The 12,052-nt window shown below is 39.8% G+C and overlaps 1 protein-coding gene across 1 annotated transcript; it reads left to right on the plus strand.

Moving 5' to 3' along the window:
* Window positions 1-8,536: 8,536 nt before the first annotated feature.
* LOC308424352 (PRAME family member 12-like) lies at window positions 8,537-11,079 on the plus strand (the record flags this gene model as incomplete). The annotated part of the gene is made up of 3 exons (XM_080921271.1): window positions 8,537-8,826; window positions 9,105-9,692; window positions 10,506-11,079. 3 exons carry the CDS (start codon window positions 8,537-8,539, stop codon window positions 11,077-11,079), a joined length of 1,452 nt encoding a protein of 483 aa, XP_080777397.1.
* Between the last annotated feature and the right edge of the window lie 973 nt (window positions 11,080-12,052).

A 12,052-nucleotide genomic window follows, 5' to 3' on the forward strand; every position in this document is an offset into this window, starting at 1 on the left:
CCTTCCCCAGTCCCCCTCAACTTGCCTGGAAAAATAAAATGAGACATAAGATATACTAAATGAGATTTTAATCAAGCAACATACCACTTTGTTATTAAGAAATTCAAATCCAAGGTTTCTGTGTGTATTCCTGGAAATTTCTCTATAGACAAGGCTTACCTCGAACTCACAGAGGTCCTCCTGCCTCTGCCTTCCTCAAGCTGAGATCAAAGGTGTGTGACACCACTGTCTGAATTATAGTAGTGTAATATGTAGTGGCTATTTCTGTTTGTCAACATGACTATATATGGAATGAACCACAATCCAGAATTGGGAGGCCCACCTTTCATCCAGATCTTGAGGCATAGAGGCTATTAATCTTATGATACTAAGGAAAGGAGATCACTGAGCTCAGGGTCATTTGGGACAAAGCAAGTCTCAGATCCAGGTGTGTTGGTACACACCTTTAATCTGAGACACACCTCAGTTGGAGACCTATATAATGACCTTAAAAGAAAAAAGGCTGTCTCTCTTTGCCTGCTTGCCTTGTGGTACTGAGCATCTGCTACATCCTTGGACTTGACAGCTGCTGCCGACCATTTTCAGGGAGTTGGACTACAGACTGTAAGTCCCAAAAAATTCTTTGCTATATAGAGACTACCAATAAGTTCTTTGACTCCAGAGGACCCTGAATAGTACAAAATTTATTGCCATTTCCAGCTGTCTGACCCTTTCCTCTAGTCTCTTTGAAAACTTGAGTCAGCTTCACACAATGAAACACGCACACATACAAAATACATATGCCTAATTAGAAACTAATTAACATAAAAATTTATACAGGATTGTGATTTTAAAAAAACCTGAAATGCCTTCAGACATTCTAAAACCCATTGGGACTAACCTGGGAAAAATAGAAAAATCTAAATGCAGGTATGCTAGTAATGCATGTGTATAATCTTCTAGCAATAATGTATGTTTGGGTTTGGGGCTCTGGTTCTACCTTAATGATTAATATTCGGTCTGGGAGATGATTTTATGGATTTCAACAATGTTTTCCATGAGGAAAGAAGTCTTTCAGTGCTTTTAGGGTGCAGAATTCAAGGTTTTACTCTTAAGAAATTGTAGCTCATACTCAGAAATCTCTTGCCAGACACTGACATCTGGAATGTCTCAAGAGACAAAGGTTCCAGAGCTGTGTTTTCTTCTTACTCTCTGTTTCTCTGTCTTTACTTCTGTATCACTCAGTGTATTTCCCTCTCCCACCTCCTCCTCTGCCTTCTGCTTCTCTTCTTCCTCCCATCTATTCACTCCCCTCTCTCACTGTGTTTGTGTGTGTGTGTCTGTGTGTGTGTATTTGAGAGAGAGAGAGAGAGAGTGAGTGAGAGAGAGAGAGAGAGAGAGAGAGAGAGAGAGAGAGAGAGAGAGAGAGAGAAATATAGCTCTTTTCCTAGACCTGTTTCTCTATGGAATATTTTTAACATTTTCATATCAGAGAATAACATTGAAAGGAATGGGGTCTTATTATCATTATTATTTAGATTTATTTAATTTTGTGTGTAAGTATTTTCCCTTGTGTTATGTATTTGTGTGTGTGTGGTGTGTTTGTATACAGAGAGAGAATCATTTCCTTTGGAACTAGAGTTATCCAGGTGAGTGATAGGAACTGAAACTAGGTCTTCTTATAAGAGCAGTAAGTGCTCCCAAACACCAAGCCATTTCCAAGCCAAATTCTATTTAAGGAAAGTAGGTTTTTTTTTAATAGTATAGTCTCTGTATTTACATTTCAAATGTTATACCATTCCCTCCAACTCCTTTCCCTCTACCCTTGCAACTTGTCTGGAAAATCAAATTAAGACAAACGAAATAGTAAATAAGATTTTAGTCGAATGATATACCCCTTTGTGTTTAAAAAATTCAAATGCAAGGTTTCTCTGTGTATTCCTGGAAATTTCTCTATAGACAAGTTTAACCTTCAACTCACAGATAACCTCCTGCCTCTGCCTGCCACAAGCTGAGACCAAAGGTGTGTGCCACCACTGCCTGGATTGTAATAGTGTAATGTGTAGTGGCTATTTCTGTTTGCAAACATGACTATATCTGGAATGAACCACAATTCAGAATTGGGAGACCCACCTTTGATCCGGATCTTGAGGCATAGAGGCTATAAATTTTAATACACTAATTCTAGTAGAATGCTGACCTCCAGGTCATTTGGGACAAAGCAAGTCTCAGATCCAAGTGTGGTGGTACACACCTTTAATCTGGGACACACCTTCAGTTGGAGACCTACATAAGGACATTAAAAGAAGGAAGGCTGCCTCTCTCCGCCTGTTTGCTTGAGGTACTGAGCATCTGCTACATCCTTGGATGTCATAGGAGCTGTGGATCATTGTCAGGGAGTTGGACTCCAGACTGTAAGTCACCAACAAATTCTTTGCTATATAGAGACTGCCAATAAGTTCTGTGAGTGCAGAGAACCCTGAATAATACAAAATGTATCTCCAATTTCAGTTTTCTGGCATTTTATTCTAATATCTAGGAAATCTTGAGTCCGTTTCACACATTGAAACTTATAATATGTACTGGGGGCTTTGGACAAGCATGTTCATGCTGACAGGTCCTGATATCTGATCCTGATTTAACTTTGGTACCTGGTGTCTGTCTAGAAAATAGTCAATTCTTTCTATATTTTCTAGTTTTGTTGAGTATAATGCTTCATGCTTTTAATCTTAGCACTTGCAAAGCAGAGGCAGGTGGATCTGTGCTGTCAAGACCAGTCTTGTGTACAAGCATATGACACTTCTCTGAAAATCATTTTGTCTATATCTTGAGGTAAACCCCCCAGACATGGCCTGCTTTCTGTTCACACAATTCATAGCATGGTAGTCTGAGGCTTGTTGTTATTAACATGAAAATGATTCAGACCATCACAGGAATTCACAGCAATGGCTGTATCAGGACCATATGATGCATGTAGGAATGTCTCTTGCATCCTCCAGAAGCACTCACCTTTAACCCAGTCCCTGCCCACTGATTGCTAAGTCTCTTCCTCTATGCTCCAGTCCTTCCTGGTTAATTAGATTGAAAGTCCAAGTCAATTTTTTACTCTTCTTTTCTCTCTGGAGGCAAATTAGAAAAAGAATAAATATATTAAATCATATAAAAAAGATTTTTCAACTGGTTCTGTTCCAGAAAAAACATTATTTCACATGTCTCCTTTAGAGAGACAACCTTTCACCTCTCTTCCCCAGAAAAACACCATTTGATAGAATTAACCTTCCAGAGGAAACTAGATTTTTTCCATTACACTAAGGACGGAGAGGCAGGGAAATCTCTGAGTTGGTGGCCAGCTTTTTCTACCAGGCACATTCCAGGACAGCCAACACCACACAAATAAAGTTTCAAAAGAAAGATAGAAAGTAAGTCAGAAAGAAAACCAAAAACCAAAATAAGCCAAAGAAATACTTTGTAAATGAAAAACATTTGTGAATATTTGAGCACAAGGTCGTTCTAGTCCTATGTGTAACGATAAAATACTGTACAGAAATCATTTTCAACCCACAGAAAAAAACAACATTTTAACCGAGTGATAACCTCCAGAGCTTCGAGAGACAAAAACATCAGCCAGTAAGTATGCATGGAGAGACCCAAGTCTCCAGATACAAATGTAGCAGAGGACAGCATTGTCTATCATCAATGGTGGGAGAGGCCTTTGGTCCAATGAAGGCTCATTTTCCCAGTATAGGGGAAAGGCAAGGTGCTGAGGTGGGAGAGGGCTAGTGGGAGAGAAAGCACCATCATGGAAGCAAGGGGACTGGGAAGGAGTTAGGGCTGGGGCAAAGGACCTAACATTTGAAATGTATTTACAGGGATTATCCAATAAAAATAAAAATTATGTAATAATTAAAAGAAAACATCTTCAATCTAAACTTAATATACACACCTGTAAATATACATTTATTTACTTGTTTCTTTATTCATTAACTTGCTAAGGTAATCATCTCATTTATTACACTTTAAGGGTTTTTTTTCTTCATTTTAATGATGTTTGTGTGTGTTTCTTTAATGGGAAATGTTCACAAGGATGAAACTTCTCAGAGGCCTAAGCAGTTTGATAACTCTGTATCTGGAGTTTTAGGTGGTTGTGAGATACCAGATATAGGTGCTGGGAATGTTATTTAGGTCCCCAGAAAAATCAGTGTGTGCTCTAAACACCTGAGCCACATTTCATGTCTCAAATATTAATTAATATATAGTCACACTCTGTAGACTTGACTGGCTTTGAGGTTGCTATATATATCAGGTTGTCTTTAAACAGAGATTAACCTAGCTCTGCTCATGGAGCATGGAAATGAAGGGATCACACCCACATGCTTGAGTAAGAATTTGTTTCTTTACCCAAGGAGGTGACTACACCATTTCTCCCTCCTGCTCTTGTGAGTGTGAGGCAGCATCCTGTCTACAGTTCTGTCCTGTTTTTGAAAAGTCTGACCATGTAGTTCAGGATTTTCTGAACTGTTTCTGTAGACCAGGCTGGCCATGAACTCACTAAGATCAGAGAGCCTCAGTCTCTGAGTTGCTGAGATTAAAGGTGTGTTTGACCCTGCAAGTTCAGTTCATATTATTGGTATCCATGACTTACTTCCCTGGCTGGTATCTTCTAAGATCCTCTTTTGACTGAGAGTCCAATACAACATTTCTACCCATGACATTAATTTGAAACTGTTTTAAAGTAAACTAGGGGCACTTGGTGCTATGTGAGAGCTTGAAGCTGCACTCATCTCTGTCTTAAGACACTCCGGGCTAACCTGGAGTCTGTCTTTTGATTATGGTACCCAAGGACAAAAGGAACTGAGGTTTGTTTGCATTGCTCTCGTGAGGATTGAAGACAAGATAGTCTTGTTAGCTTGAAACTTTTCCATCCCCAATTAACCTTGTATAATGTTTGAAAAAATAACTAGATATTTTAGCAAGGTGTCATTTTCCCCTGAGTAGCTATACCCCTTTACTCCTCCAGATATAAGAGCTTAGCCTTTTGCTGAGCTTCTCTCTCTACTGTGGCACCTACTGTCAATATCAATCAATAGCACCTGGAGACCGCATGTCCAGAACAGCTGCCTCACAATGATAGTTGCAAATTATCCTTCTGCCCAACCATCCTTGAGTAGCTGCTACCACAGCTGAAGAATGGCAGAGCCTCCAACTCAGCTATACATTATAGGAAAAATGCACAATTATGATTGTGTGTTTGTCCCAAAGAGCTCAGAGGATATTTTTAGCAGATTCTTTGAGCATGTCTAGTATCAGACACAGAGTAATGCCAATGTGACATACATTCAGAAACTTGTCTATCACTGTGAACAAAACTCAGCAGGTGGCATGGATTCCAAACAACCTCTTATCCAGTAGAATGCTGAGGCTGGAGACATGCTAGGAATTGGGGTTTCATACCAATCAACCTCTCTACAGATAAAGACCTTGACCCCAAACTAATTAAGAATTCATATATAAATACCTACTAAAATTTGAAACAAAGACCACTTTTGGGGGAGTAGTTTAGATAGTGGGCACTTGGATTTCACTCTAGATTTAGATTATTGGTTTTAAAAAAATAAATCTTTCAGTTTAGACACTGTATAGTTAATTAATGGAAATTTGCCTGTTTTTTATTCTGGAGTGATGAGATTCATATGTGTGAAATAGAAACATGGAGAATTTTTGTTTTGTTGCATTGAGACTGAGGCTCTCTATTTAACTCAGGCTGTCCTGGAAATCTTCTCTTGATTTAGGATGCCCTATCACTTTTTTGGTTTTTTTTTTCTTTGTTTGTTTGTTTGGTTGGTGTTTTGGGTTTTTTTTTTTTCTGGCTTTTTGTTTATTTGTTTGTTGTTGTTGTTTCTACAAGGGAAACTTTTTCTTTCCACAGAAAAAGAGAGAATTCAGGAAAATTGTTTCTTTGCTTGCTTGATGCTTGATTTTTTGATGTGTTTATTTTGAAGCAGCCTACCTCATTTAGCCCATGGTAGCCAGAAGTACACATGTAGTCAACTGAAACACTGAATGTTCAGCCTCTACCTACTTAATTCTGAAGCAGCCTTGCACTGCTGGTTTAAAGTTGGCTAAAGAGTAAATATTCAAGGACTCTGGCACACTGGAACAACTTGATTTGTCCTGACGTACCCTAATCTACCTTAAATAACTTAATTCAAAGTGAATGTAAACTTACAAAATGACAAGTAATAAAACTGTATATGGAGGAAACATGGGTAGGAGTCCAAAGAAACTTCAAAATGACAAACAGAGCATTTAATCTCCTGTTTTATCGGTTGATTTTTTTTACTTACTAACTCCTGCTAATTACCCTTCCTATTTACCCCCTTCCTAAGACCTTCCCCCAATCCCCTTGCCTTTCACTTTGACTGGGTGTGCCATCCTGTGTATCTCCCCACTCTGGGACATAAAGTCTGAATAATTAGGTGTTTCCTCCCCTACTGTAGTCCTTCAAGGCAGAAGAATATGTCCCACTTACATACAGGCAACTGCCTTTGGGATAGACCCTTTCTCCATTGGTTTGCGCCTATGTGAAAGCAATCTGAATCAAAGCTACATATGTGTGTCCTATCTCTGCATGTTCTTTTGATGATGGTTCAGTCTGTGAGAGAACCAAGTGTGTATTTGAATGTGTTTTTTCCCCTAAATAGTTCCTGTTCTTTTTGAAGCCTATATCCTTTCCCCTATTCTTCCACCTGATTCCCAAAGAACCATCCGGTGATTGTGGTTCTCAGATTCACTGCTGGGTAAATCCTCTTAGAATATAGGTACTCTAGATCCATGTCTCCAAGCTTATTAGAGTATCATTGATAATGCCAGGGATTGGTGCTTGTCAAAGTGAATGCTCAAATGGTGGGCTCATTATTCTTAGGCAATTCCTTCAGACTCTGTTCCATCACTGTAATGGTAGTTCTTGTCACACGGTAAATTTGGTGTCAGAAGTTTTGTAGTTGAGTTGTTGTTGCTATTGCAACACTGGGGTTTCTACCTGGATAAAGTAGCTGGCTGATTCAGGTTCAGTTTCCCCAATGCTGAGAGTAACATCTAAGGTCAGCACCATTTCTCTCAGTTTTCATTCTCATCCTGGAGATATCCTCAATACCCACCCCTTGTGCTGACAATTTTCATGGCCATTTTTCTATCTCTCTTCTTTATGCCACACCTGATCCCTATCATAAATCATTACCCTTCTCATCCTCTCCTCTACCCCATTTCCTACTTTTGTTTGCCTCTTATAATTATTCTCCTTCTAAGTTAAATATTCTATATATATTCTTCCTCCTGCTTTAGCTTTCTTTGTCTTTGGAGTATAATTTGAGTATCCTTACATTGAGGTTAATATCCAGTTCTTAGGTATATATTGTATGTTCTTTTAGGACTGGGTTATATCACTTAGCATGATCTTCTCCTATTCCTCTCATTTGTCTGCACAAGTGATGATGTCTTGCTTTTAAATAGCTGAATTATATTCCATTGTGAAGATGACCCAAATTGTCTTTATCAGTCATCATCTGGGAACATTCCTGCCTAATGTTTGGGGATATTAATAAAAAGCTGCTATAAGCCTAGTTGATAAAGCATCTTTGTACTGATGGTAGCAACTTTGAAGTTGTTAGAGAATGTAGGTTCCATGTGAACAGCACTGTGCTCAGAGCAGCTATTCTTGCCCCTGAGGGCTCAGCAATTAAGGTGGATGAGGGGCTTATCTGGATAGTTCAGGATTCACAGGTCTGTTAAGAGTGGGAGGAGAGGTGGTGTGAGAATGGAGTTAGGTTGATTTGTCCAGAGGACTAAATGCGCAAGGAAGATGGTACAGGGAATGGATGCTGACCTTTATGGTATTTGATCCACAGACCTGCTGAAGGTCAATGCCTGGAATCCCTGGGAGGACTCCATGAGTAGGGAAAATAGTAGTGAATAAAACGTGGTCTCTATAGTTCAGGCCCACCAAATTTGATGAAGGAGGAAGGAAAGGTGCTGGAAATTAAAAAAAAAAAAAAAAAAAAAAAAAAAAAAACCTTCAGTAGCAAGCTGTTCAGGCTTCAGTGCATCCACTTTCTTGAAGGACAGGTTAGGACTCATCATGGCTCCTAATTCTAAAGCTTATAGAAGTAGAATTTGTACCTCTTTCATTATACATTGCTCCATTGATGGTACAAAATGCATAGTGGTTTCCCACAAATGGATCAGTGTTATATGTAGTCCTCTCTTCCAAGTAGAGTAGAACCCACAGGGAACATTGGATCTGATTGAGCAGAATAATAGGAAAGTTCTTTTGAAATGGGTGCTTTCATAATACAAGAAGGACCCTGAAGGAACTGTGTTAATGAGAAGATCAGATATAATGTAACAAGAAATTTAAATGTTTCAGTGTAACTACAACCATGATTGGGTCCCTGCCTGGTGTATGTAATTAGTGGCGGTTGGGAGCTTGAAAATGGGCTAAAATTTGGAGGAATTATTTTCATTCTTTGGATATCTCTATAGCATCTGCATACCCTAAACCATGATGAACCTGAACAACCCACCAACCCTCCAGCAGCTGGCAAGAAGAAGCCTGCTGAAAGATGAAGCCTTGACCATCTCTGCTCTGCAGGACCTGCCCATGCAACTCTTCCCACCACTGTTCAAGGATGCATTCACTAGCAAACAACTTAACATCCTTAGGCACATGGTGGCAGCCTGGCCCTTCCCATGCCTTCCTCTGGGAGCTCTGATAGAGACTCACCACGTGAAGAGCCTGAAAGCTGTGCTAGATGGCCTTGAGTTGCTGACGACACAAAAGGATCGACCTAGGTGGGTTAGAATAGGGTAATGTGGAGGAATGGATATAGACTGGCTGGTGAATACAGAGTGCACAGTGGTTCCAGTTGAATCCAGGCATCTTGTAGAATGGAAACAAAGAATCAGTCCACTACTGTGTCTAACACAGCCGAGAGCAGAGGAGTCCATATACATGGCACTAAAATTGGAAGCTGTGTTCAAGGAATAGACTGAACGGGAGATGAATTGTGGAATTATGCACATTACATATTGTGTCTCCTCATCTAAATGTCCTTCTGTTTCTCCCACAGGAGGTGTAAGCTACAAGTGCTTGATTTGAGAGATGTCCACCATGACTTCTGGAATGGCTGGGCAGGACTGCAGCATGCTGTCTGCACTCCAGATGTCATTTCCATGAGCCAGCCAGTGGGGAGTCACCCCATTCTTGAGGAGAAACATGCCCTGACCATATTGTTAAACCTTTCCATTGTGTCCGACAGTCCCTCCAAATACCTAAAGTATTTTTATTGCTGGGCCATGCAGAGAAAAGATGTGATACAGGTGATCTGTCCGAAGCTGGTGTTTCATGCCATTCCCACTTGTCACCCACTGTATTTTTTGGAGTTGTTTGATCCAGGTTTAATCAAGATATTGGAAATAAAAACATGCTGGGACATTTATTCCCTTGCGTTGCTAGCCCCTGGTCTGGGACAGATGATAAATATCAAGAAACTTCTTTTTAAGTCAATCTGCAAACCTTTGGATGGTGCTTGGTCCCAAGAGATTGAAGCCTGGTGTGTTTCAGACATTATTCCTCAGTTTTCCAAACTGCATCAACTCCAGCATCTATATTTGAATGATGTCTGCTTCCTGAATGGATGCCTGGACCAAGTCGTTGGGTAAGGAAGACAGATTTTTATCTGGAAGCAAGCAAAATATTTTTGTTGTTTTTTACTTTGCATTAAATATCAGAGTAAATAGTGGTTTCCCAGAAAGGGATGAAGTTACATAGATGAGAGCTTAAAATAATAAATGTAGTAATTTATGATGTTATTGCATCATAACTTGTCACATCTGTGATTTTCGACTGTCATATATGTTTTCATAATTCACAGTAGGTGTCTTTAGAGAAGCAGATGAAGTGAAAATAGAACGACAGAATATGTGAGAAGTTACACCACATGTCCTCTCATGGGAACTCTGTCCTCAGCAGTATAGGAACAGGTTCTATCTGCCTGTGACTCCTCATGGTTATAAGGAAATCTGAGCACAGGAAAGGTTTGAGTAGAGGAGACATGAGTGGAAGGTTGTGGTGAAGCAGATGGCTCATGATCAGAACAGAGGGAACATGTGCAGCTTGGGCATGTTGAAATAAGAGTTGGCTGACCCAGGAATGGCTCTAGGCGTTTCCCAATTGATCCTTCTTGGTTCTCCTCACAAATCTGTCTGGAAATATGTTTTTTCTTACTAGTTCAGAGGAACGTGTAGAGCTGAGGCAGTAGGAATCACAGTGAGTGCTTATGTCCTACCTTGAATAACATGACAGCAACTGTTCAGTCTCCCATAGAAAGCACCATGGGATTGACCTAAATAATGACCTGAGAATGATTTTGGATTCAGCTACCTTAAAGTCACACCCTTTACTCTGCAAATGAATATTGAAATTGACTGAAATCAGCTCTTTCTCTTTCTCTCTCTCTCTCTCTCTCTAGGTGCTTGAAGAGTCCATTAAAGACCCTTGCTATAACTCACTGCAGCTTGTCACAATCAGATATGCAGTATTTGTCCCAGTGTCCAAGCGTCCATCAGCTCAAACACCTGGACCTGAGTGGTGTCACCTTTATGAATTTCAGTCATCCATTTCTAGGAAGCCTGCTAGAAAGACTGACAGCTACTCTGCAGACATTAAAATTGAAGGGATGTATGATCATGGACTTCCAAATCAATGCCCTCCTGCCTGGGCTGAGCCAGTGTTCCCAGCTTACTGAAGTCAATTTTGTGAGGAACTTCTTGTCCATGGACAGCCTGCAGAGGCTGTTGCAGCATACAGCCAACCTCACACAGCTGACCCTGGAGAAGTACCCTGCCCCTGATGAGGCCTATGATAGCATTGGTGCTATTATTCCAAGGCGATTTGTACAACTTTGTTCTGAGCTTATGGACACACTGAAGGAAATAAGGCAGCCAAAAGAGGTCTACTTTGTGAGCCAGAGATGTTTAGATTGTCAGGAATTCTTTATCTATAATTTGGAGGCCATACCATGTTCTTGTTGGGAAGAAATATGAAGAGAGCATTGCTGGGCACTCATAAATGGAAGGCAGGCCTCAAGTGATTCATTAGAGGCATAGACCATTTGTATTCAGGACTTTTGGATGTACATGGGTACATGGGTAGAGGATTATTTTATGTTATTTGAATTCCTATCCACTTCTTCTGACTTGATGTAGTTTGTTTATCACTGAGAAACATGAACTTATGTTCAGCCTAATGTTATAGCCCACACACACCCTAGGACATCATTCACTTTGATAATTTGAACGATGGTATTCCAGCGTTTTCAAGTGTAGGAGACCATAGAGAATGGGATAGTATATAAAGAGAGAGGACATTATAAAGTGCATGATGGATTTGGTTTAGGAGTGCTCAGTGTCATTCTACCTCTGGATGACATCTAATGTTGGCTGTCCTTTCACATACAGTACTGAAGTATATGAAATATATTTTTAAGAAGTAGAAGAATGGCTGAAAACATATCTACTGCATTACATTCCTATCCCTGTTAAGTTGTGTGATTTATTGTGGAGGCACTGAAGCCTGATATTACCTTCTGTAACCAGTTAGCATCATAATTTCCCATAGGTTCAATAAAACTGTTTTGAATGAGTACATGCATTTTTTTTACTGAATTCTCTGAATTGAAATTTGTTTATTGAGCATATCCTTGCCCATTATATTGGGTCCCCTCATCTCTGCCCCATGGTCCTCCTAGACTTTTCAGAGCACACAAAGGCCTAACATGTCTCAAAGAACCAAAACAGAACAATAACCAAACAAAAGTGAACAAGGTATTTCCATCTGCTGATTGATACATGATCTTTTCTTTTCAAAAAACCGGTGATCTTACTAAAATCTCAGGAAGAACTGCCTCTTTCTATTAAGTGTTCAAATGAAAAATCTAAACTTACTTGAATGTAAATTCTCTGCTCACTTTTCTGAATGGTTTTACTCTTCCCTTAGTTTTTCACAGGTCTCCATCAA

Source organism: Micromys minutus (genome assembly GCF_963924665.1).
Source record: "Micromys minutus genome assembly, chromosome: 9".
Classification (NCBI taxonomy): domain Eukaryota; kingdom Metazoa; phylum Chordata; class Mammalia; order Rodentia; family Muridae; genus Micromys; species Micromys minutus.